At 49.5% G+C, this 27,169-nt stretch overlaps 1 protein-coding gene across 2 annotated transcripts in view; it reads left to right on the top strand.

Moving 5' to 3' along the window:
• Positions 1-4,549, top strand: part of MAPKAPK2 (mitogen-activated protein kinase-activated protein kinase 2) — a 32,190-nt gene extending 27,641 nt beyond the window's left edge. The window contains exons 6-11 of one of the 2 annotated variants that reach the window (XM_023758988.1): positions 370-496; positions 1,088-1,163; positions 1,553-1,677; positions 1,937-2,022; positions 2,140-2,220; positions 2,988-4,549. In XM_023758988.1, coding sequence (XP_023614756.1) covers positions 370-496; positions 1,088-1,163; positions 1,553-1,677; positions 1,937-2,022; positions 2,140-2,220; positions 2,988-3,131 — 639 coding nt within the window. In that variant the 3' untranslated portion in view covers positions 3,132-4,549. Of the gene's footprint in view, positions 1-369; positions 497-1,087; positions 1,164-1,552; positions 1,678-1,936; positions 2,023-2,139; positions 2,221-2,896 lie in introns of both variants that reach the window. The other variant, XM_023758987.1, reaches the window with a different exon arrangement.
• The last annotated feature ends 22,620 nt before the right edge of the window (positions 4,550-27,169 follow it).

Here is a 27,169-nt window from a genome sequence, read left to right on the forward strand (position 1 = left end):
TGCCCGCCCCCTTGCTGCCTGGTTCCTGACGGCAGGATGGGGTAGGGTGGGACAGGGTGCTATTCTCTGCTCCACAGAGCCTGTCCTCTCTGGGCAAACCCCCAAACCTAGTCGGAAGCCCTGTGGTCCTCAGGCGGCACTGCACAGCCACACCTGTGGTTTCTCTGCCCTGTGGATTCACTGCTGGTTCTGTCATTAGCCTCTTATCTCCAAGCTCCGGGAAGGCAGGGAGCTGGTCATGGCTGATGGTGTGCAGATCACTGGGGCCCGACAGATGGCTGTGGGCGAGGAGGGAGGGAAGTCATCTTTACCCTTTTGATCTCTGATAGCCCTCATGCAGGAGTGCTGTTTCTCTGCCTCTCTCTGTAGCCCGAGAACCTCTTATACACCTCCAAAAGGCCCAACGCCATCCTGAAACTCACCGATTTTGGCTTTGCCAAGGAAACCACCAGCCACAACTCGTTGACCACTCCTTGTTATACGCCTTACTATGTGGGTAAGTCCAGAGAGGCCAGGCTCGTCCTTCCCCTGAGCTTCTGTCGAACCCTCCTCTTCCGGCCTTGGAGCCACAGGCCCAGGAGAGGTGTGTCCTCTGGCCCTGTGTGGCGCTGGTTCCGTGTGACCTGAATGGAGTAGGGCTCGTCAGAGATGGGCTGGGGTTGGGGTGTCCTAGGACACTACTGAGGTCGCGGCAGGGTTTTGTGCACAGGGCACTTTCCCGAGAGGAGCTGTCACCTCCATCAGATGCCCAGTGGTCTGGTGCTCAGATTTGGCTCTGGCGCCCAGCTCACTGGCACAGGATAAACTCTCAAATGTGTTTGTCAAAGTCAATGGACATCGTGCGTCTGAAAGGCTCTTGCCAAGAATTACCTTAGCTTAAGATTCTAGTCCTAAGTTCCACTGGGAGGAGGGTCTTTGCTCTCCTCCTTCAGCTCCGGGGCTGGGTTATGGCTGTTCCCCTCCCTCCCTCAGCTACAGTCCCATCATGACAGGCTGATGGGCTGGGCTGGGAGCATCATCCACAGAGAAACGGGTAGATCTGCGTGTCCAAGGGCCAGGCCCATCCACACTGACCTTTGGTTTGCAGCTCCAGAAGTGCTGGGCCCAGAGAAGTACGACAAGTCCTGTGATATGTGGTCCTTGGGTGTCATCATGTACATCCTGTGAGTGTGCTGGGAGGGACCCCAGGTCGGGGCGGGGCCGAGGTGGGAGGAAGCCTGCTCCTCTCTGATCGAGAGGAAGAGGTGAGGGTTAGCATTCCCCTTCTGGATGGGGATTCCCTGGGAATCTCCTGCACGCCCCCCTCCCTCAGTGCTAGTGGATCTGAGAGCTAAGTGATGGTTGTACACTAGCCGGTGGGCGGGGAAATGTGTGGTTTAGGTACTTGGTATGTAGGAATCAGGGCCCTGTCCTGAATTTCTGTACCGTGCCTGAATCAACCAGTCCCTGTTTCCCCATGACCTTTACAAGAAGTCTGCTTCTCACCCTGTCCCTGGTGCAGGGCCCCTAAATAACACCAGCTCTGTCCCTCTCTCTGCTTCCCTCGGCTCAGGCTGTGTGGGTACCCACCGTTCTATTCCAACCATGGCCTTGCCATCTCTCCGGGCATGAAGACGCGCATCCGAATGGGCCAGTATGAGTTTCCCAACCCAGAGTGGTCAGAAGTATCAGAGGAAGGTAAAGAGCCATGTGTGTGAGTGTGTGTGTGTGCGTGTGCGTGTGCGAGTGTATGCGAGTGCGAGTGTGCGTGTGTGTGCGTACGTGTGTGTGCGTGTGCGTGCGAGTGTATGCGAGTGCGAGTGTGCGTGTGTGTGCGTGTGCGTGCGAGTGTGCGTGTGTGTGCGTGTGCGTGCGAGTGTGTGCGAGCGTGTGTGTGGGAAGGAGCAGGAGAGGGAGTAGGGCCTTGACTGTCTGTGTCCCTGTGTCCCCCCCACAGTGAAGATGCTCATCCGGAACCTGCTGAAAACAGAGCCCACTCAGAGAATGACCATCACGGAGTTCATGAACCACCCCTGGATCATGGTGAGCCCGGCCGGTGGTCAGAGAGCCCTGGGTCTTGGGGGACTGTCCCTGGGGGCAGGGCTTAGCCAGGACTCTGCCCAGCCCAGGTTTCACTTGGACCCTGTTCTCTCCCCTCAGCAATCAACAAAGGTCCCTCAAACCCCACTGCACACCAGCCGGGTCCTGAAGGAGGACAAGGAGCGGTGGGAGGATGTCAAGGTGAGGAACCACGGGCCGAGAGGGCGCGGGGGTGCCTGGTGGTGCTGGCCGGGGAGGATTTGGTTCTGCATTCTCTCACCCAGAGGTTTCTGTTACAACAAGAACAGCGAGTCTGAGCCACTTCCCGACCAGGTTGGGGCAGAGGAGTCTGTGTTCCGGCCTAAACTCGGGGGGCTGTTTCCTACAAGCTTTCTATTCCCTGGGTCTCTAAAAGGGCCTCAGAGGTACTATCTTCTCATTTTGCAGATGAGGAAACAGGCCCAGAGAGGGGAATGACCTGTTCAAGGTCACACAGCTGATGACTGGCCGGGGCAGACCAGGCCCAGGTCTCCTGACTCCTTGGCCAGTGCTCTTCCTGCGGGGCCCCTGGAGGGCTCTCGGAGAGCAGCAGCAGTGGTGGCGACTCAGTTGACCCAGCCCAGGGCTGAGGCCGCTTTTGGTCCTGGACCTACTGGCCAGCCTGCCGCTTCTCTCTCTGCTCTGGTTGCCCTCATCCTGCCTTTATTTGTTTTTTAAAATATATTCTTATTGATTTCAGAGAGGAAGGGAGAGGGAGAGAGATAGAAACATTAATGATGAGAGAGAATCATCAATCAGCTGGCTCCTACACGCCCCCCACTGGGGATTGAGCCTCAGCACCTGCCCGGGATTTGAACTGTGACCTCCTGGTTCGTAGGTTGATGCCCAACCACTGAGCCACCCCTGCCAGGCTCACTCTGCCTTTGCTTATGTCCCTCACATCTCTGTTGGTGGAACCCTTCCCCCAGGAGGAGATGACCAGTGCCTTGGCCACAATGCGTGTCGACTACGAGCAGATCAAGATAAAAAAGATAGAAGATGCCTCCAACCCTCTGCTTCTGAAGAGGCGGAAGAAGGCTCGGGCCCTGGAGGCTGCGGCCCTCGCTCACTGACCGCTCAGCCCGTCCTTCTCCGCTGGAGGACAAGCAATAACTCTCGACCTGAATCTGTTTTTTAAATGAAGACACAGGCTGCCCACTGCTGCCTCCCTCCTCCTCGGCTCGCGGAGCAGGAGCCTCGTGAGAGGCTGACTCCTGCCTTTGGCTCTGGCTGCCCGGAGGGAGGGCCGGGGTCTGGAGGGCGTGCAGAGGAGGGAGCAGATGCTCTTGAACCTGTGCTCAGTCTGCAGTTTTATCATGATTTGACTTAGGATTTTTATGAAACTTCTTTTATTGTCCTTTCCTCATCCCCCCTCCCCCCAAACCCCTTCCTCTTGTTAAAGGGTATTTGTCGAAACTGTTGTAGGGAGTGTCCCTGTGTCGTCCCATCTGCCCCGTTTCCCCACTACAGCCTCAGCTCCCCACTGGCCGAGGCGCCTGGTGCTCAAGGCCATGGAGGTCTGGGGCCAGGATGCCACCACCTCCTACTGGATCCCTCGACATCACCAGTGTGCCAGACGGATAGGAGTGAGTGACTGTGTGTGTGTGTGTGTGTGTGTGTACGCGCCCGTGCATGTGTGCCTAGGACTGCGCATTTGTGGGGCCAGGGGCAGGCCGGGCTGCATAAGGAGGGCCCTGCTGTGGCTCAGGAACCTTCTCCGTCCTTGGCCTGTCCCGCCCCGCCCGTGGTGAGCCTGCCACGGTGCCTGGAAGCCTGTCCAGACTCGGAGCCTGGCCTGCGTGCCTGTCTCTGTTAACTGGTCCGGGAGGTGGAGAGGAGTGACTTAGCACTGGCCGAAATCAGGAAGACTGGACGCCCCCCGCCCCCGCTTTAGTGCTGGTCCTAGTCTCTGAGGCGCTCATCTACCGAGTAACCTCTGCTTCCCCTTCCTGCCTTTGTTCACCCATTGCTTATTTTTCTTACATTTTTAGCCATTTCTCCGCAGGCCTCCTCTCAGCTCACCAGGGTGAACGTGGGCACTTTATATGGGACACAGCTTCTGCGCTTTGCCCTGGGCCCTGGCGTTGGGCAAAGGCAGCACCACCCTGTGGCCTCCCACACATTTCCATTGTGTGGCCTAGTGGGTGGGGGGTCTTCACACCAAAGATGCCCCGACTCTGCCCCGACCCATTAGCCACTCCCCTCCACCCCAAACAGCTTGGCTTCATGTGTCCAGGCCAGTGAGGAGCGAGGAGCAGCGTGGGGAGAGGTCCTCGGTGCCATGGTCCCTTGGGGTGGGGTGGGGTGGCAGTAATACTTCAGTTTTCATCTCCCTCAGGGCAGGGGGGGCACTCAGGTCTTCTCTGCCCTGGGGAGGGCTCCAGTGCCTGCAGCGCCTCTGTGTCTGGTGGTGTGTCAGCACTTAGATTGTTGTAAATTGTTGTTTTGTATGAGCGAAACTGTCTTTACTAAACAGATTTAATAGTTGAAAGGTTTTCTTTCTCTTTTTTCATGGGCCTTAGCCCTTGACCCCCCACCTCTCCTCTTCCCCCATGTGGAGAGTGGTGCTATGGGCTGGGAGTCCTGGGAGAGGAGGGGAGGGGAGGGGAAGGAATCGGAAGGGAGGGAGAAGACTGGACTGGAGGGGCAGGAGGGGACGAGGGGACAAGGAGAGGAGGGCCTTCTGGGCGAGCAGCAGCCAGCGCCTACCCTGTCGACGCCTGGCCAGGTGGGTCTGGTACAGGGGTATAATGCTGCTCTCCTTTGGAGCAGGGTGGAGGTGCCAATAAGGGCTGGGGAGCCCATGTCTTTTTGCCAAATACCGAATCAGGAGTCAAGTTGCTTCTTGGCACACGATTCTTTTACCTCTTTAGCCACAGCCAGACATTGGCACCCTCAGCCTAGCCAGGCAGACTGGCGTGGGGGTCTAGGGGGAAGAGGGTGAGTGATTGTAATTTGGTTCAAATCCTCAGAAAGAGACCAGGGGAGCAGGTGGGTGTAGTTCCTGAAGGTTCCAGCAGGGGGAGGTAGGGGTCAGGCAGAAACAGGTCAGAGCTGGAAGGGGCCTTGGTTCACATGACCCATTCCTCCCAGTTCACAGATAAAAAGCTTGAGGCCCAGAGTGGGACTTGAGGTCACATGATGACTTGGGGTATGGCAGGGCCACACTGCTCCCTCCCAGGCGGACAGTGAGAGTGCATCCTGGACAGTGTCACGTGTTCTCATGATCCTCCGAGGTGGGGGGGGGGGGGGGGGGGGAGGAAGTGGGGGAAAGGTGAGGCCGGTGGCTATCCCTGCTTTGTGAGTGAGGGGACGATGGAGAGGGTGAAGGGACCTGCTGGGTCGGGCTGACAGGCTTGGACTGGAACTTAGGATCCCAAGGCCTGGAGAGCCTCTAGCCGAAGACCATGTCTCCTGCCCAGAGGGGAGGCCTCCTTACCCTTGGTCATGGGTGGATCACATCTCCTCCATTCACACCCACGGGCACAGGCGGTGGTCCCTGCACGACTCCTGGAAGGACAGCCGGGGTTGGGTCCCATCTCGAAACTACTCGTCCCTCTGGAAACCACTGCTCACATGAACCAGCGTCAGCTTTAGCTTCCTGAGAAATTGTCTGAGCTTGTGAAGGTGTCAGCAGTGACAGGAACCGGGGGAGGGGGAACAGGGTGGCAGAAGGGACTTGGGGGGAGAGGGGGAAGGGCGTTGTCAGCCGGTTGCTGTCTGGGAGGCTGCATTAGTGTTCTGTTGCTGTCTTCATACATTTCAGGACTTACAACAGCACACAGGTGATATCTGCAGCTCTGTGGGTCGGAGGTCTGATAGGATCTCACTGGCTAAGGTCCAGTCTCCGCAGAGCCGCATTCCTTCGGAGGCTGCAGGAGATTCTGTAGCCTTATCCTTTCCAGCTTCCAGAGGCTTCCTCATTCCCTGGCCCATGGCCGCCCCCTCCATCCTCGAAGCCAGCACAGCACATCACTGACCCTCTGTTACCACTCTTCTCTGACCTAACCAGGGAGGAGTCTCCACTCCCAAGGACCCGTGTGATGGGATTGGGCCTCCCCAGATAGTCCAGGAGGCCCTCACCTTGAATCCTACCTGCAGAGCACTCTGTCCATGGAAGGCGACTCAGGTCCAAGGATTGGGATGTGGGCGCCCAGGGACCACTGCTCCACCGCGCCCGCCTCAGCCCTCTCAGCCTCTTGCCCCACACGCTGACGCTGAGTTTTGCTTCCTCCTCTGGGTGAGCCCAGCTCAGGACACTTTCGTGGCCAGTGAGGACGGGCCTGAAGTTGGCATTCGGGGAAGATGGCTGGGCGAGCGGGTCTTGCCTTTCCACTCTCCCCCATGCACGCTGGCCTGGCCTCCTGATGCCCTCCCTGTCTCTAGGGGAAACTTAACCTCTTTCTGCTAGACCCCCAGATGGGATGAGCGTGGAATGTTTGTGGCCTGATGGGTGCAGGGGTACAGGGCGTGGTTCTTGAACACCCTTAAGTGGTGTGAGATGCAAGAGGGCTTAGCGACACCCGTAGGCACCTACTGAGCACCAGTTCAGGTTGCCCAGTACCCTGATCTTCGCAGTCTGAAAGCTCTCTGAGGTGGTCTAGCCTCCAATTGGCCTGTGAGCAGACACCCTCAGAGAAGAAAACAGCTCTGCCAAGCCTCACAGCTAAGCAGAGGGGAATCAAACTGGAAAAAATATCTGACGTCCTCTTGCTAAGGACGGGGTGGGGGAAGGGCAGACACTGACTGGATTCCTCTCCACTGAGTAGAGCAGGGGTCCTCAAACTTTTTAAACAGGGGGCCAGTTCACTGTCCCTCAGACCGTTGGAGGGCCGGACTATAGTTTAAAAAAAAACTATGAACAAATTCCTATGCACACTGCACATATCTTATTTTGAAGTAAAAAAAACAAAACGGGAACAAATACAATATTTGTATTTGCATGTGGCCTGCAGGGCCGTAGTTTGAGGACCCCTGGAGTAGTTTCCTTTTCAGTGAAACCGGAGTGACATTCCTATGCCCTGTGGCCATTGTGAGAAATTCAAGGAGATAATTTCTTTGTAAGGTGCTAGGTGTCAGGTGGCCTTTATCACAGTTAGGGTCCCACCCTCAGCTGGGCTGCCGTGCCCAGAGGGCACAGGGAACCCCAGGTTTGGACGGGGCCAGTGGTCTAGGCGGGCTCTCCTGCCCTTATGTTGAGGGCCTGTCTCTGAGTCTTGGGCGAGACTGTTGGGTTGGCAAACAATAACAGTAAATTTGGGGTTTTCCTTTGACTGGGTTAGAGGCAGGAAATGCGGAGGGCTGTGGATGACGAGTGGGTAGGTCTGTCTGCTCAAGGTGTGAAGGAAATTCAGTTATTCAAGGGTGGCAGTCCCATCTACTGGCGGATGTAAACAAACCTGCTGGGCACCCCCCCTCCTCCCCCGGTGGCTGGAGTTGGCATGTAGGAGCACTGGGGGCAGCCTCTGTGCCCTCAGCCCCGCCCCCCCCCCACCAGCTCTTTCTCTTGAAGCCCAAGTTTGGGGGCCTCAGCCATCAAAAGGGGAGTCTGGCCGAGTGTGGGAGTAGCCAGTCACTTGGAAGGGACACCGGGCTCCAGCTCTGGGGCGTCCTTGTGGTGAACTCATCGACCTCTCCTCTCCCTGCATCCAATCCATCAGGCTGGTGTAAGCCTACCCACTAACTCACTACACACCCAGGCACTTACGTATGCACTATGCGTACGTGTGAGGCCTGGTTCCTGCTTGGTTCCTAGTCAGCGAGACACAAAACACGTGTGCAGCAGCGAGAGGCCTGGTCCTTTCTCTGCGTCGATGGCATGGGCACACTTTGTGGTCTGAATCGACCCGATTGAAACTGCTCCACACAGTGAGGGGTGCGCCATCCAAGCCCAGGGGGTCCAGGGCAGCCTCCTGGGGCCCTAGAGGCTTTGAGATGGGAGAGTTGAGTGAGGTCAGAAGGAGTGGGCCCTGTGTCCTCGTTTTACGGATGAAGCCCTCATGTCCATGCCTTGTTGGGGATAATATCTCTCCTCCCCGCACCCAAGCACCTGAGGATAAACAGCCACCTGGGACTTGAGGAGGCGGGAAGCACTACGGATGCATGACAATGACAGGGCTGTGCCCTGAGCCCTTTGAGGCCACGCTTCTAGCAGGTCAGCGCTTTGGCCTCGGCCCGAGCTGCTCTTTGAGAAGACTTCCCCCACTCTCCAAGAGTAAAGATGCTAGCGTCTCATTCAGCTCATCTCGAGCACCTACTATGTGCAACGCCCAGCTTCCAGGACATTGGGGTGACATGGATGAGCACGAAGTGGGTCTGACCCTTAGGTGGCTCCGTCCAGAGAGAAGGTAGGGAGAACCAACCTCAGAACAGCAGGTGTGTGGTGCCAAAGGAGGAGCTACTCAGGCAGAGAGCCAGGCGCGATGGTTTTGATGGTAGAAAATGAGGGAAGTAGGGCCGTTGTCTTCCTTCTCCGAGTCTCGGTTCACGCCATCTGTCTTCTGGTTGGAACTGCTGTCTGCTTGTCTCTTCAGCCTGACCTTTCACCCATCAGCTCTGTCTGTGGGAAATCTGACTTACCCCCTGGGGGTGCTCTCGGTGTTTTCTGCCCATTTTCTCTTTCCCGCCTCTCCAGCCTGGATTCCCCTCATTCAGCAGGCTTGCTTCCCCAAAACCAAACCTTGGGAACACAGGGATTCTGCCCCCCCTCCTGCCCCCCTGCTCTTCAGTTCATTAAGTTTTCAAGAAGCCTTACAAAATGACACCTTAGATCACATTTAGTGATACATTTTACAAATCATTGTAGAAAGGACTTCACATGAAATTGGAGGGGGGTCCTTCGGAAAATCGGGATGAATGGTTGTCAAGGGCTTCTTTGCTCCTGTCCCCTCTGAGTATCACCCCAGTTCACGGTCCTTATACCACTCAGTGTCTTAAACACAGGCCCTTGGGAGCTTCCCGGTTACAAATACACATTGTACTGTGCCCCAGCTTCCACACTTTTTTATTTTCTGCACACCAGCGTTTCCAACCTGGGGTTACCTTGGAACGCCATCCATCCACTGGAGAGAATAGTTCTTGCTCCGAAGGGAAGTTCCGCCCAAAACCTCTGGCCGAGGAAAGCCGAGGCTGTCAGGCCTGTAGGATTCCTGGTGGGGCTGCAGGGGGCGCGGTGCTGCTGGGAGGCTCTGGGACCTGTGGCCCAGAACTGCCATGCAAATGCCCTTGTTTGCATAATTTTCTTGCTCTAAGGGACAGTGAACTTTCCTACCCCATCCAACACCCCTGCCAGGATTTGCAAGTGAAATGCTGGGACTGACCTTCCCCCTTTGCTCTGTCCCCTCCCTCGTCCTCTCCCTCAGGTTCTGTCCCTCAGGCGCTGTGTGACAGCTGGTGCTCTGATCCTAGGGGAGCAGTGCTCCTGAGGCCTGTGAAGCCAAGTATCAGCAGATGTTATGCAAATGGACCCCTAGGTGGGGTTTCTGGCCAGACTGAGCCCAGGCCAGTCACTAGCTCATGCCACTGCCGTTTGAGACCATGTGAAACGTGATCTTGGGCCTTCCTCAATCCCCACAGCTGTGGGACTCTGGTTCATCAAATAGTTAGAGCTTCCTCCCTCGGGTTAGGAGGCCTCTAGTTTCAAAATGAACTGAATGCTCCCAGCCCTTCTTCTCTGATTTGGAGACCTGTGGTTCTGAACTCACCAGTTGGAGGTTTGCTTTTCAAAGAAACCACGACTTCATCTGAGTCTGACCGAGACCTTGGTTAGCTGTGACTGGAGGCTGTTGAGTCTGACCCAGACCTTGGTTAGCTGTGACTAGAGCCTGCGGTACATGGCGAGCTGGTGTTCATAGTAAGACCTGGAGGGGACATGGGTTTCTGGTACTCAGCTGTCTCCTTTTCTGGTCAGAAACCTGTTCTAAGGAAAAGGCCCTCATAGTGAGACTCTAGCCTTACCTCTCACCCACTCACCCACTCACAGGGGGACCAGGGTAGGCCATTCTCTGAGCTGGTCTGCAAGAAAGAGAAAGAATAGAGAGAGATCCAGACTGGTCTCATCTGATTTCACGTTAGACAGTGCTCAGTATCTGTTGGGACGGTGAATGCATCTAAAGAACCATTAACACAAGCAATTTCATGAACTCAGACATCAAAGTGATTATATACACACAATTATATATGCACACAGTGTGAAATGTGGAAGTTCGTCATAACCTCACCCAACTATGCCAACTCCCAAAATAACTCCTTTAGCAGTTTGATTTGATTTTATCCAACTTCACAAAAATTTTCTATTAATTTATCTACATACATATATGTTAGGATTTGGCCCATGATGTGGGCTCTCAAAGAATTCACAACTAAAAGAAGAGATTAGAGGCAGTTTATTTTTACTTTCCAAGGGAGGAAAGGGCTGGTGCCTTGCTAATCAATACAGGGCAAGTAACAAAGGGTGGCTTTCCCTTTTAAAGAGTAATGGCTGCTGTTGCTAGGTGACAAGGAAGGAAGGAGGATTTAGGGCTGAAGTTGAGCAGACATCAGGGGGGTTGTCTTGAAAAGTTATAGCTTGTTTCCTTTCCAGGAGATAGTCCAGCAGATGTCCTAGGGAGGTGTCTTATCAGTATTTTCCCCAAGCCTATGAAACATGCTTAGAGCAAAAGTTATGAAGAGTTCAAAAGAGGTTTGTTTAAAGGGGAAGGGGGAGGGAACTTTCTACTAACTAGAGCAGTGATGGCGAACCTATGACACACGTGTCAGAGGTGACACGCGAACTCATTTTTTTGGTTGATTTTTCTTTGTTAAATAGCATTTAAATATATAAAATAAATATCAAAAATATAAATCTTTGTTTCACTATGGTTGCAAATATCAAAAAATTTCTATATGTGACACGGCACCAGAGTTAAGTTAGGGTTTTTCAAAATGCTGACACGCCGAGCTCAAAAGGTTCGCCATCACTGATAGAGACTCCTTGGTGTGAATTATCCCTAAGTTCTCAAAACAGCAGGGAGGAGGGGGATGCAAGAATGTATCCTTGAGAGTAGCATGTCTTGTCTTGCAGTTTGAACAGAGGGGCTGTTTGAACCAGAGGATCTAACAATCATGGGGTTTAACTACCAGGTGCTTCTCATAAATTGCAGAAGGCCACAAAGAAAAAGAATCTGGCAGGCCTGTCCATAAAATATATGCTTGTAAACACAGGTGAGAAATTTCTTATAACAAGTATAAATGGAATCATTAGGCCTATTATTCTGCAACTTTTTTAAAAAGTTGTAGTGAAATAGACTTAAAATTTACCATCTTAATTATTTTAAGTGTACCCTTCAGCAATGTTAAGTATATTCACATTGTTTTGTAATCAGTCTCTAGAAATTTTTCATACCAGTTAACATGCTACTTGCTTTTTTAACTTAGCTTACCTTAGTGAGTGTCATGACAGGATGCGGAACCATCCTATCTCTTTTAATAACAGGCGCAGAGTATTCCACAGTATGGATGCACTATCATTTATTTAACTATCTGCTAAGAATATGCTTCATTTATTTACATTGTTTTACTATAAGAATTAATGTTGTAAACATCTTGTACAATATCTTTGTGCACATGTGTAAGAATTTCTGTATGATAGATCCCAAGAAAAAGATAGTTAGATCGAAGGGTATATACAATTTAGGTCTTGGCAGGTGCTGCCAAAAAGACAGTATCAATTTATGAATGAATGCACTTTGCATATTACTTTCTGGATGAGAGTCAATGAAAGAATTCGCTGTCAGCAGTGGGGCAATCTGGGGCTAGAATAAGAGGACATTTGAAGCACTTCCCCAAACTGACCAGTGCACACCCTTGGTAGCATTGTGGGCGACTGGAAAAATCAGATCTGGAGGGGGCAAGGGGATTCCTTCAGCCTCTCCCCATGTCAGCTGCTCTGCTCACCAAATTATGGTTATTTGCATATATTTTGAATGTGTAGGCAGAATGGCTCGGAGACAAATCTGAGATTCAGTCTTGTTCAGCCTCCTTCTGGTTTCTGGTCTTCAGCAGGTTACCTGACCCACTTCTCTGACGGGGAAGTGAGTGCCCCTGGTGGGAGCACCAAGGAGATGACAGCGTGCAAATGACTTGGGCATGAGGCAGACTGGTGGGTGCTGTAGGAGAGGTCCAGAGTGAGTGGGGGTTCCTGGGGAGGGGTCCCCTCTGATTAGGGAGGTCGGGGAAAGAAAGGCACATGGCAGAGGAGGGGGTGCTGACTCAGGGACCTAGGTGTTGTGGGGGACACAGGAGACATACAAGGATTTTTTCCTACTAGACAGGAGCTCAACCACATTCCCCTCCAAAACCCTTTATGGGATGCTGATGGTGTGCCAACCCTCTGCTGGCTACTGAGTCTGAGGAATGGGGTGCGTGGTCAGTAGCTCAGATGCACCCTGCACAGGAGAAAGCCTTGGAGTTGTATTGAACTTGGGTCCAAACTATGGGCAGGCAACTTGACCTCTCTGAACCTGAGCTTATCAACCAGTGCAATTGGGGTAATAATCGTGGAACCCCACAATTATTAATTATAATTCAGTTATTTATTATAGTATCTATGCATTAATTACATTAGAATTTGTCTTATATGATTCGTTATAAATCAATAATTATTAATACTATGTATGATGCTAATTAATTATTGGTTATGAGAAGGTGTCTCCATTTCCAGCACAATCACCCCAAGGCCCCAGCTGCTGGGCCCCGAAGCCCATTGCTGCATCTGCACTGAGGCCATGCTTCTCGCCTGCTCTCCACCAGCGATGGCACAGCAGGGACGCCAAAGCAATTTGGTTCTGGGGAAACCAGGACTCTAGAGATGGCTGGCTTTGGCTGGAGGATTCCCTGGCAATTCTGCGAACCTTCCAGAGATTGCTCAGTAGTCCAGCAAACTTACACTCCCGTCCTCGTTCCTCTCAGTGGGGGCTGGGCATGGTCTGGTGGCTCCCCATCCCCTCCCCCTTCCTCCCAGCCCGGCCTGGCTCCCCTCCTATTTTCTCTCATAAAGACATTTCTCCTAACAAGACCTTTGCGTGTCATTTTGGCATCTGTTTCTCAGAGGACCCAGACTAACATAACACCTGCCTCGTAGGTTGTGGTGAAGATCAAATGAAAAGCATCAAAGCTTGAGCACAATGCCTGACACATACCCCTCACTATCACACACCAGAGTAATTGGTCCCATTACTGTACCAGCGCGTGCAGGTGGATTTAACTAAAAAGGAGAGTTTGGGTTTTGGAATTAGAAATGTGTCTTTCTGCCCCTTCCCTGATTCATTTCCTCCTGCGTTCTCTACTCCCCCCACCACTCACTCCCCCACATGTGTCCTTTTATAACAGTGGCAGCTGTGGTGGCCTGGGTGGGCAACCAGGTGATTACCGTTATGTGGCTTTGCCTGATGTTCTGCTGCAGGACTATTCAGACACACTTGTGGTGGCTCATTAGCCCAGCAGAGAGCACCCCACCCATGCTGGGACCCCACCCATGCTGGCACGTGGACTTGCTGGGAGGAAGTGTGAATAGCTGGGTGGGTCACTAGGTGGGTGTTAGCAGCCAGGCAGAGTTGGGGGCCAAGGGAGGATGGTGGGAAGCCAGTGTGCCTTCTAGTAAAACAGGGGTCATGAGAAGGGAGGGTGAGTCACAGGGTTTCTCTCAAAACCCGGGTGCCCCTGATATTTAGAATGAGCTGAGAGAGGAGCCCGCCAGCCCCAGTTCTAAGAATGCGTCCCCCTTCCTCCCCTCCCACAGCTGCCAAAATTAATCAGGCTCCTGACTTTGGGGGTATTGCTCTCTTCTCTTAGAATAATTTGGCAAAGAAAACCGCTGGGTTATATCCCAGCAAAGGAGGCCGCAGAGATTCGGGCTGATTGGAAGGAAATGTGAGAGCAGTTGTGTCTAGTTTGGGTTTTAGCTAATCAGTGTCAACTCTCAGGCCAGTTCCAGGACATGTGAATGAAAGCTCAGCGAAGGAACCGCCCAGCCCGATTCAGAAGCCCCTGGTCCCCTTTGTGACAGTCTCTTCTATTTTGGATTCGGACTTCCAAAAACCCTATGAGGTAGTGGTGTTACTACCCCATTTTACAGATTTGTACACTGAGGCTCGGCTTGATAAGTATCTATTAAACAAACCGTTGCAGGACCCTGATGTTCAACAGAAGTTTACAGCCCATTGGAACACCTCCCAAAGGCACGGAGGAGGCAGCCAAAGCCTCAGGCTCAGAGAAACTGTTTAGGGAACTACAGCATTCATGGACCTGAAGGGCTGGAAGGGCTCAGCATTGGCCATTTTGTGTCCCTCCCCCAAGATGGAACGTTACTTCTTGAGATAAATGCACAACTCGTTTCCCTTAGGTTTTGTTCATGGGCCACTTTTTCAATGATGCCTGCCCTATTGCTCTATTTAAAACTGCAGTCTTCTCTCTCATCCCTGCCTCCGCACTCTGGGCACTCTGCTACCCTCCATGGCTTTATTTTTAAAAATTGTTTGTTTTTATTGAAATACAATGTCCATAAAAAAGTTACCCTATGCCCTAGCCGGTTTGGCTCAGTGGATAGAGCGTCAGCCTGGAAACTGAAGGGTCCCAGGTTCGATTCCGGTCAAGGGCACATGCCCGGGTTGTGGGCTCGGTCCCCAGTGGGGGACTAGCAGGAGGCAGCCGATCCATGATTCTCTCTCATCATGGATGTTTCTATCTCTCTCTCCCTCTTCCTTCCTCTCTGAAATCAATAAAAATATATTTAAAAAAAAGTTACCCTACTTAATTCCCCCACCCCTACTCTCCAATATAACTGATCGCCTTCTAATAATCTATATAATTTACTTATTTATAACGACTGGAATGGATGGTCAACAGGGCAGGAATTTGTGTCTGCTTTATTTACTGCTATATTCCCCAGTGTCTGGCACATAGTAGGCCCTCAAATATTTGCTGAACGTTGGCGGAAACTTTGTAGTGTCAGGTACTCTTTGTAGAGAATGCACTTAACAGTTTCGTCGAGAGCAACATCAGGTGATGTCTGAGTAAGTGCCAAAGGGTGTGGTGGAGACAGCCACAGGCCTGGCGGGAGCAGGCCCCACAGCTCTGTGACACACCCAGGAAGGCCTCCTGCAGGAGGTTAGCTGGCACCCTGGTACTTTGAGCTCTCCTGTCACCAGAGATAGCACCTCCTTCCCTCCGTTGGCCCCAGGACCTCCACTACTGTTTCAGCCCATTTCCTCTTGTTCTGCCCTTAGTGGGTCCTGTGGCAGTGACCGCACAAACCATTCCCACACAGTTCATCCCTCAACTCCATGGCCCAGCAGGCGAGCTGAGGTGGCCAAAGACAAATTGCCCACAGGCTTGTGCAGCCTGGGAGCGGGGGGAAGGTGGGCAAGCTGAAAACTCTCGCTCTCATAGTCGGTGGACTTGTGGAGTCACTCTCCTGACACCCCGTGGCCTGCTGTCGGCTGAGTGGATGGGTGAAGCTGAGGATTAACAAATGCTCTGAGAAGTCCTAATTACCTAGCTTTTATCTAGACTGAATTTTGATTGTTATTTCACTTCCCTATTTATTTGCTTTAGTATTTGATTTTTATGCCACGTTTTTCCAAAGTGACAGTTCAAAACTTGTATTCAATGTGGTACAATTTAGCTGGGTACAAAAAAAAAAAAAGAAATCAAGGGGGTGGGGGAATGGGACAATACGGAGAGGAGTGTGTCCTGAAAGCTCTTACTAAGAAGCTGAGACCCAGACATGTAAACCCTGCTGGTATCAGGCCCCTGTCTGACTGTCTGCAATGAGCCACTCTGAGGGCAGTGCTGGGCCACAGCCCTGCCCTGGTGTAGGGGCATGTCCCTTGTTCGTGGGTCTACAGAGAAAGTGGATGTCACAGTTCTCATGGGGTCCAGCTCCTCATTGGCTTATATCATCACATGCCCTGCCAGGTGCACTTGAGAGCCGGTGAGTGCTGCACATGCTGGGGGGTCCCCCTGAATCCAGAATCTCAGGGCCGGAGGCCTGCGAAGGGACACTGATGTTTCTCAAACTTTCCAGAATCATAAGACACCCAATAACATTTCATATGCTTCGCTCCTATACACCTTTTACTTAAAGAGCATCCCTGCCCCAAACCACTGAATAGCTACATATAGAGCAAAACCCAAGGAGATGTAATTTCCTTAGGTATTGTGGTCCAAGAGTAGCATTTTATCGGTTTTTACCAACAGAAAATGATAAAACAATATTCTTTTTCCCAACAGCACATTTGCCATTGTTTTTTAAAAAAAATATATTTCTTTATTGATTTCAGAGAGGAAGGGAGAAGGAGAGAGAGACAGAAACATCAATGATGAGAGCGAACCACTGATCGGCTGCCTCCTGCACACCCTCCACTGGGGATCGAGCCCACAACCCAGGCATGTGCCCTTGGCTGGAATCGAACCCGGGACCCATCGGTCCGCAGGCCGACGCTCTATCCACTGAGCCAAGCCGGCCAGGGCTGCCATTGTTTTTATAGGATCTAGAGTTCCATGAACTCTTACGGCTGAATTCACCAATCCCAGAGTTTACCCCCTCCCAGGAAGGAGTTCTGTAGCCTCGTTGGAACCCACACCCTTTTCCTCTTGGTTTGTCCCTGGCGATTCTGAAAAGTGGCGCGAGGTGGCCTCTGGGGAATCACCCTGGGCTGACTAATGACCTTTCAGCTGCAGAGCCCTGGCATGTACGGACCCTTTTCTAATTTGCAATCTACAACTTCCTATTTTTTCTTAAAGACAGCCTCCACGGTATCCAAGCCTCACTCACTAGATCCGAGGTTTCTTTCCACTGTGGCAGGAAAGGCTGGCTGTTTGCTAAAGACCCCGCTCCCCCTGGCCTTGTTGCTGGGCAGGTGCCGCTCAGTGACTTGTTTCTAATCATGGAATGTGGGCCAAGTTTCAGCCCACCACTCCCGGGCCTGGCTTGTTAAAACCTCCCCTACCACCCTCCCTTTCCCTTCTTGCCTGATCCCCAGGCTGGGTATTGACATCCAGGCCAACCACGGAGGCCGTTTGTCTATGACAGCAACGTGTGATTAAGAGTTTGCTTTCTGACAGTGAACATGGAGTTACATCTGGTCCATCTCCTACTCTACAAACGTCAGCTTCTGACATATGTTATTCCTGGTATGTGTGCATCTCTCCTTTCTCACTCTCCCCCTCACTCCAGTTTCTATATGAAAGGCTCCCACTGCTTCTCTCTACCTCAGAGCGGGGTGGGATGACAGCTTGTGACTCCAACAGCTTGTGACTCGAGCAAGTTCAGGAGAAGGCAACAGTCACGAGGATCCAGCAAACCTTCACTGGTCAGGTTCCACCTTTAAGCTGCAAAAGCCACTTGTCAGGACTGTGGTTCAGGAGAGATAGGAGTCAGGAAGAGTCTGTGGGTATGGGTGCTGAGTCGGATTTTAGAGGACATTCAGCGTCATGCCTGGGAGACCAAGTACTTCAGATCTGAAGGCTGATCCAAGAACAGAACAAGCAGCACAGTCAGTGAGATTGCCTGGGGGTAGAGAAATTCAGGTTCACTCAGAAAAATGAAATGGTGCTTTTGCATGGTGCCAATCTTGAGGGGGAGAGGGCAGGTTCAAGGTCACTCTGGTGTGACCTTTTGGACTTCCAGTAGACTTGGTATATCTGGATTGCATCAAGGCATCTGAGAAAGTCTTATATGATCAATCTGTGGATAAGATATAGCTGCCTATTATTTGTAGCTGGGAGAAGGACCTTGATTGCTATCTGATGTGCTATGGCCTTGACTCACCATATTTAGTATTCTGTCAATCTAGGCAAAAGTATAGAAGCCAGGTTTATCGAAAGTTCGATCAATAGCCTTAAATATCTAAGAACAAAGCAAAGATGGATGAGCATACCGTAAGTCATACATTTAGTTTAAAAAACTTCAGTGAACAACAGACTGCGAATGAGGTAACTTTGTCATAGTTCAAATACAAAAGACTTGGGATTTTCGTTGACCTCAGGGTATCAGGTTCCTAGGGCTACTGTGAAAAACTACCACAAAGTAGATGCCTTGAGGCAGTAGGAATGTATTCTCTCCCAAGTGTGGAGTCTAGAAGTCCAAACTCAAGGTGTCAGCAGGGCCATGCTCGCCCTGAAAGTCTAGGTGAGAACACTCCTGCCTCTTCTGGTTTCTGGTGGTTGCCAGCAATCTTTGATGTTCCGTGGTTTGTGGCAGCATAGCTTTAATTCTGCCTCCGTCTTCACATGGCCTTCTTCCCTGTGTGTCTATGTCTCTGTAGCCACGCTTTCCTTTTGTTATAAGGACACCAGTCATTGGATTGGGGCCCACCCTAACGACCTCATCTTAACTTGATTACACGTGCAAAGGCTACTTCCAAATAAGGTCACATTCACAGGTCCTAGGGGGCGAGGACTGGAGCACATCTTTTTTTCTTTTCCTTTTTTGCTCTTGTTTATTTTCATTTTTGTTATCATGAAACCATATCCGTATGTGAAACCTATCTGGTATGGTTTAGAAGCAATAATAAAGCCAATGCCTGTGAACTCATAACCCAGGTTAGGAGATGTTTGTGATCATTTGTGGCGGCAGCCGTGGGGGACTCACACAAGCTCCAAGGCTTTGAACAAACCTTTTGGGGAGACACCAGTCAACTCTCCACACCCAGGATGGCCAGCAATGTGGTGTGGCTGCCGCTCAAGGCTCTGTGGGACAGTGGTGAGGCCGCCTCCTGACAGGTGATCCTGCGGAAGGCGGGAGAGAGTGGGAACCTGCCTGGCCAGGCACATGCAGTGGACTTCAGCAGTCCTGGGCTCCTCCCGCTCCCCTTGGTTTCCATGATCGCACTCCACTTTCCCTCTGGCCTTTGTTTCTCCTTGGTCTCCGCTGCTGATACCTCTTCCTCAGCTCACGCGTTCAATGATGGTATTCCTCCGTGTTTTAAACCGTTTCATCTCATTCTACACATGTTTTTCTGTGTTGACATCCTCTCCCATGACCCAGCTACCATTTGTATATTGATGACTGCAGACTCTTGTTGGCATGTCTCTTGAAATCCATTTAGACACTTTCACTTAGACACCTTCAAGTATCTCAGCTGAGTCTATCCAACCCTGGGATCTTCGGCTTTCTCATTCTTTACACCTGGGTCTCCGCCAGGGTTTCCAGCCATTTGCCTGTTTGTCTTAGATCAGTGGTTCTCAACCTTGGCTGCACATTAGAATCACCTGGGAATCTTTTTAAAATCCTGATTTCTGGGCCGCATCCTCTGGAAATTCTGTTTCTTTGTTATGGGGTGGGGCCACAACATTAGTAACAAAGAAACAGAATTTCCGGAGGATGAGGCCCAGAAATCAGGATTTTAAAAAGATTCCCAGGTGATCCTAATGTGCAGCCAAGGCTGAGAACCACTGTCTTAGATAGTCTAGATTTCTCCCTTTTGGCCACTCTCCACATCCAGACAGCCATCAGATCTCATTCACTACATCTGACCTATTACACAATTATGTCTATGTAAGTTCTTTTTATTTCCACTGCTGCTACTTTGGTTCAGGCCACTGCTGATTTTTTTTTGGCTTGGATTACTGCACAGATTTTGAATTCATCTCCCTGTCTATGGTCTTATTCTCTATCAATTCACTCTCCATGCAGCAGCCAGAATGCAAATATGATGATGTTACTTCCTTGCTTAAAACCCTTCGATATGAGTCTTTAGGATATGAGTCAACCCTTTAACATGGCCTAATAGAAACTGTATGGCCTGATCCTGGTTTACATCTCAAGCCTCATAATCTCTCTATTCCCTCGTCTTTTTTTAATTTTTTTAAATCTTTATTGTTCAGATTATTACAGTTGTTCCTCTTTTCCCCCCCATAGCTTCCCTCCACCCAATTCCCACCCCACCCTCTGCCCTTACCGCCCCCCTCCCCACTGTCCTCATCCATAGGTGTACGATTTTTGTCCAGTCTCTTCCTGCACCCCCCACACCCCTTTCCCCCCCGAGAATAGTCAGTCCACTCCCTTTCTATGCCCCTGATTCTATTATATTCACCAGTTTATTCTGTTCATCAGATTTTTTTATTCACTTGATTTTTAGATTCACTTGTTGATAGATATGTATTTGTTGTTCATAATTTTTTTTAAAAATATATTTTTATTGATTTTTTGCAGAGAGGAAGGGAGAGGGATAGAGAGTTAGAAGCATCAATGAGAGAGAAACATCGACCAGCTGCCTCCTGCACACCCCCTACTGGGGATGTGCCCGCAACCAAGGTACATGCCCCTGACCGGAATCGAACCTGGGACTCTTCAGTCCGAAGGCCGATGCTCTATCCACTGAGCCAAACCGGTCAGGGCCTGTTGTTCATAATTTTTATCTTTACCTTTTTCTTCTTCTTCCTCTTCTTAAAGAATACCTTTCAGCATTTCATATAATATTGGTTTGGTGGTGATGAACTCCTTTAGCTTTTTCTTATCTGTGAAGCTCTTTATCCGACCTTCAATTCTGCATGATAGCTTTGCTGGGTAAAGTAATCTTGGTTGTAGGTTCTTGCTATTCATCACTTTGAATATTTCTTGCCACTCCCTTCTGGCCTGCATAGTTTCTGTTGAGAAATCAGCTGACAATCGTATGGGTACTCCCTTGTTGGTAACTAACTGTTTTTCTCTTGCTTAAGAATCTTCTTAAGATTCTCTCTTTGAGACTGGACAAAAATCGTGCACCTATGGTGAGGACAGTGGGTGGGGAGTGAGGGCGGAGGGTGGGGTGGGAACTGGGAGGAGGGGAGTTATGGGGGGAAAAAAGAGGAACAAATGTAATAATCTGAACAATAAAGATTTAATTAAAAAAAGAAAAAAAAAGATTCTCTCTTTGTCTTTTGCTCTTGGCATTTTAATTATGATGTGTCTTGGTGTGGTCCTCTTTGGATTCCTTTTGTTTGGGGTTCTCTGCGCTTCCTGGACTTGTAAGTCTATTTCTTTCACCAGGTAGGGGAAGTTTTCTGTCACTATTTCTTCAAATAGGTTTTCAATATCTTGCTCTCTCTCTTCTTCTGGCACCCCCATAATTCGGATGTTGGTTCGCTTGAAATTGTCCCAGAGGCTCCTTACACTATCTTGATATTTTTGGATTCTTTTTTCTTTTCCGGTTGGGTGTTTTTTACTTCTTCGTACTTCAAATCTTTGACTTGATTCTTGCCATCCTCTTGTCTGTTGTTGGAACTCTGTATAATATTCTTTATTTTAGTCAATGTATGCTTAATTTCTAGTTGGTCCTTTTTCATATCCTCGAGGGTCTCACTAGACCTATTGAGGGTCTCACTAAATTTATTGGCGGTTTCTAGAAAATTCTTGAAAAACCTTATAACAGTGGTTTTGAACTCTATATCCAGTAGTTTGCTTTCCTCCATTTCTGTCTTTTGTGACTTGTTTCTTTATCTCCACATTTTGGCTGCTTCCCTGTGTTGATAGGGTGGCTTTCTGTGCTAGGTGTCCTATAGGGCCCAGTGGCTCAGCCTCCCAATTACCTGAGGTAGACACTCTTGGTGCACCCCTTTGTGGGCTGTGTGAACAATATTGTTGTAGTTAAGCCTTGATTGTTGTTGGTATCACTGGGAGGAATTGACCTCCAGACCAATTGGCTGTGAGAATCAGCTGTGTCTACGGTGGGAGAACTTCTGTGCTAGAGACACCCTTAAGGGGCGAGACTTGCTTCAGTGGGGCTTTGATGCTCACTGAGTCTGCCCCCTGAGTGTGTCCCTTATGGATCTGAGGAGTTGTAATCTGGGTGGTTCCACTCTGACTAATGGGTACACTGGCACTTGGATCTCTAAGGAGGTGCTAATTTAGCCTCTGCCTGAGGCCACCCAGCAGGAGCTATGGAGAGATCTGGAGATTCCTCTTCCTTGTTTGGGTTTTGGAGGTGCCCAGATGAGGCCCGGCTGTGAAGCAATGCAATCTGCTGTGGGGCCTTGGGCCTTCTTTTGGATGTTCTGGGTCTCTCTGACTCAGCTGCAGTTTGTTAGGTAATTGTAGATTGCAAAGGGCCAGGTCATTCATATGCAAAAGCCTCTGCCACAGCTTGGGTGGGGCAGGGTCTCAGGGAATCAACAGGGCAGAGCAAACAGCTATGGCTGATCCTCAGTCCTACCCTAAGAGGCCCTGGGTCTCAGTGTCCCGGTAATCGCTGCAAGCACCTCTGAGAGAAAGCTGCCCTCGAGATCCGACTGATGCTAGACAGTCCAGTTTCTCCCCGTATGAGTCTGGGTCTCCAGAGACTTGCCCGGAACTGGAGTTCAGGGCCGGGAGCTTGTGTCTCCCTCCCGATTGAAAAAGACAACCGCGTCCTCAGTTGCCAGCCCTTTCCTCGTGCGCCTCCGCACCTCCTCTGAGTCTCAGTGTGCTTTTCTCTTTCCTTCTAGTTGTAGAATTTCCACTCAGCCAGCCTTCCTGTGGTTCTGGATGATGTCTGTTTTGTCTTTTAGTTGTAGTTTTGAAGTGGTTGTGCGAGGCAGCAATTTCAGGTGTTTACCTATGCCGCCATCTTGGTTTCTCCTCTTCCTCCCAACCTGCCGGTGTGCCACACCAGCCTTCACAACCCAGAAAACGCGCAGGGCTCTATTCCCTCTTCTTAACTCTCACACTCGCCCCCTTCTCCTCCACATCTTTATTCTCGATGTTTCCTCAGCCCAGCACATTGTTTCTTTCACTTTGTTTGATGAACTGAAACTCATATTTCAAGTCTCATTTTAAATGTGTTTTTCTTCTAAGGAGGCCTTTCCTAACCCACAGCTTGCTTGCTCCCTTCAGTGACTGGTCTACCACATTGCGTAACTCCAGGGGTGACATTTCTATTGTATTATGTGTGAACAGTGGCCCTGAAGTTATGCAATTCAGCCACCAGGCACACCCTGTTCCTTGCTCTTATCGGACTGCAAGTTCATTGTCTGATTCTCTTTGTACGCCTGGTGCCTAAGAACTCAGTTAATATTTATTGACTTAACAGATGAGGCTTAAGAGAGAAATGAATCTTTTTTTTTTTAAATTGTTGACACGACTGCAGATGTCCCCCATTTCCCTCACCTTTACCTCCTTCCACCCAGCCTTCCCCACCCCCCGCCTTTACTACATTGCTGTCTGCCCATGGGCTATGTATATATGCATATATGTCCTTTGGCTAATCTATTCCAGCCCCCTTGCACACCCCTTCCCTCTGAGATCTGTCAGTCTGTTCCATGCCCCATGCCTCTGGTCCTATTTTGTTTGTCAGTTTACTATATTCATTAGATTCTATACATAAGTGAGATCATATGGTATTTGTTTTTCTTTGACTGGCTTATGTCACTTAGCATAATAATCTCCAGGTCCATCCATACTGTTGCAAAGGGTAGGAGTTCCTTCTTTTTTATGGCTGAGTAGTATTCCATTGTGTAAATGTAACACAGCTTTTTAATCCACTCATTTACTGATGGGCACTTGGGCTGTTTCCAGATCTTGGCTATTGGAGGTAATGCTGCTACTCTCTTAATGAGGGTATACCAGGGAAAACCCGGGACTGGAAAAGATCCTGGGAACCATACTTTTACAGGATGATTTAAGTAACTCCCCATAGTTTGCTTGAAGAAATGATGATTTACTAGTAGAACTGATGTAATAGCTCCCTTCAATATTTGAAGGACCATCATGTGAAAATTGAATATATTTATTCTATTTTTATCTTAGAAAGTACAAGACAACTGAAGACAAGTTAGAGGGAAGCAAATTTGGGCCTGCTAATAAAACTGCTTTCCAATAACGAGAGCTGTCCATAAATGAAATAGGCAGCACACAAAGTAATGAGCTCTGTTAGGATCATTGTGGCTGGCGGTTGGACAGGAGAGCCTTTGAGGGTCTAACTCAAAATGCCTGTGATTTTCCCGGCCCATGTGGCTCATTAGTTGAGTGTCGACCTATGAACCAGGAGGTCACGGTTCAATTCCTGGTCAGGGCACATGCCCTGGTTGTGGGCTTGATCCCCAGTATGTGGCGTGCAGGAGGCAGTCAATTGATGATTCTCTCTCATCATTGATGTTTCTATCTCCCTTCCTCTCTGAAATCAATAAAGATTGTGATTTTATGACTGTTGAAATGTTTTCTTTTTAGCTGAACTCAAGAATTTATTTAATGTGTCTCTGTGCTTGATGCTACTGGGGACCTAGGACTGCAAGGCTCGCCACTCAAAGGTGCAGTCAGGTTTGAGGGACAATGTCAAGCTCATAGGAAACCATTAGAAGGCAGAACCTCTCAGAACATTATCAATTGCCTAAAAGTGTGGCACAGTGGTTTGGTCAGTGAATGGAGACAACTGTGTGTCTTCCACTGTGGGAAAGCTTCATAGAAGAGGAGGCATTTGAAAGGGGTCTTAGAAGATGGGAAAGAGTTGTAAAGGAGGGTCTACCTCAAGAGAAAGGGGGCGGAATGGGAGAGCCCTGTGAGAAAGGCAGACGTGGGCCAGATACATAAGCAGGTGCTCCTCATATTTCATCCCCAGCATCAGTGTCCGCACTTAGCTCTGCACAGCTCTGGTTTCCTTAGATAAACCCAGTGAAGAAGACGGGATGCGGGCTGGCCTGAGAATTTGCTGAAATTCAGGAGTGATGACCTGTGGTGAAAGCGGATGGACTCCTTGCCTATCCTGAACTCCCTCAAATATTTGGGGTTCAGTGGATGAGTCAGAGGTGACTCACTGTTCAGAAGGAGGAAGGGAGTAGGGGAAGCCCCAGGATCAAAGGTGCCCTATTGCCTGAGAGTTCACATATATTTTTTATGCATTCTTTTGATGGCAAATAACCGAAAACCCAATTAACAGAGACTTAGACAAAAGGAAAATTATTATCTCACATATTAAAAATTCTGAAACAGTCCTATTCTAGGATTGGTTAATTCATGGGTTTAAAAAGTCACCAGGGACTGACTTCTTTCCATTATTCTGTTTGCTATTTTCTGTCTGTTGATTTATCCTCTTAGATTGAATCCCTTCATGGTCTCAAGAAACTTCAGCAATTCCAGGCTTTAAATGCGGACAACAAACAGAGGCAGAAAAAAATCTACTTTCCTTGCTTTTTTTTTAAAAAAAAAATATATATATTTTTATTGATTTCAGAGAGGAAGGGAGAGGGAGAGAGAGATGGAAACATCAATGATGAGAGCGAATCATTGATCAGCTGCCTCCTGCACACCCCCCATTGGAGATCGAGCCCTCAACTTGGGCATGTGCCCTGACCGGGAATTGAACCATCACCGCATGGTTCATAGGTCGATGCTCAACCACTGAGCCACGCCGGCCAGGCTACTTTCCTTGCTTTTAAGAGTCAGAAAAACCATTTCCTGCTAGTCCCTCAGCCAACTTCTCCTCATGTCTCATTGTCCAGGTTCTATCACACACCCATTCCTAAACCAGTCACTGGACAGGAGGAATGGAATTACCACGGGAGTGGCCCAGCTACCCTGGAGTACCTGGATGCCTGACACCTGATAAAAATCAGGGTTCTTTATTATGCGGGAGTGGGGGAGGGGGGAATGGCTGCCACTCTTCCTAGTTAGGATGCTAAATGCTTTAGGAATGATGAAGACAAGGAGAGAGATAACCTGGCCAGTACCACTTGCTTTGCCTGAACTGGGGGTCCTCATCAGGATATGGTGCCTGTGGTTGGTTCACTGGTGGGACTGGGAATTCTCACTGGAGCAATAGGTTATGGCAGTGGTTCTCAACCTTCTGGCCCTTTAAATACAGTTCCTCATGTTGTGACCCAACCATAAAATTATTTTCGTTGCTACTTCATCACTGTAACGTTGCTACTGTTCTGAATCGTCATGTAAATATCTGATATGCAAGATGGTCTTAGGCGACCCCTGTGAAAGGGTTGTTCGACCACCAAAGGGGTCGCGACCCACAGGTTGAGAACCGCTGGGTTATGGGTTCAAACAGATGATCTTTACAGCAACTCACAGCCCTCATTCTGGGCCTGCCATTGTGGTAAGCCGGTAGCACAGTACCTTGTGTCATCTTCATCTCAAATCTGTAAATCAAGAACTATTATCCCTACCTTCAGATAAGGAATTGAAATCAGGTAATTGGCCCAAGGTTAACAGCGAGTGGCAGAATGGGGATATGAAATCGAGTTAGTCTTAGTATGATATATGTCTTTCTACCATTTGTATCTCACTACCTCTTTCTTCCAACTTAGTTTGCATGAATCTAGGAATAAGCCAGGGAGTGTGTTTAAGACCCATGCTTCTCAAACTATCTTTGACTAAGAACCAAATTAAAAAAAAATTCCAATCTAGTCCTGACCAGTGTGGCTCCATTGGTTGGAGCATTGTCCCATACACTGAAAGGCCGAGGGTTCGATTCCCAGTCAGGGCACATACACAGGTTGTGGGTTTGATCCCTGGTCAGGATGTGTAAGGGAGGCAACTGATTGATGTTTCACTCTTGCATAGATGTTTCTTTTTCTCCCTTTCTCCCTCTCTCTTTCTCTGTCCCTTCTTCTCTCTCTAAAATCAATTTTAAAAATTAAAAAAATATTCAGTCTATTATGAATTAACATTTTTATAAAATACAATAAAAAGAATCACGAGGAAAATAAAATGAGAAAAAAATAAAGATATACAAAATACAAATCCATTTTTAATGATTCGATCTAACAAACAAACATACTGTCAAATTGCTATCAAGTTTTCTAAACACGTACTCTTCGTTTCTGTACTCCCCTTGCCTCTGACGGGTAACAGTTTGTGGGCCAACACAGGCCACACTGAGCAGCACTGATTTAGACAGCTTTCTGCCTCCATCCTTCTCCCTAGACTGCAACTCTGATGTCTCAGCTGAGATGAGGGTGGGAGAATTGCTCATTGTAATGTTGAGCCAAACATCATAGGAAAAGGTTCGATTTTGCATTGCTGTTTTCAGGGGGGATTTTATTTTCATCAATAGATTTGATTATACTTACACTTTCTTGGTGGTGATTTTCTATCCTCTTGCTATGTAAGAAATAGATGGAGCACAATAGGAATATGAGAGATTGAAGAGATTTGGGGAGGGGGTGGAGG

Source organism: Myotis lucifugus, unplaced genomic scaffold, assembly GCF_000147115.1.
Source record: "Myotis lucifugus unplaced genomic scaffold, Myoluc2.0 scaffold_145, whole genome shotgun sequence".
NCBI classification, from domain to species: Eukaryota; Metazoa; Chordata; class Mammalia; order Chiroptera; family Vespertilionidae; genus Myotis; species Myotis lucifugus.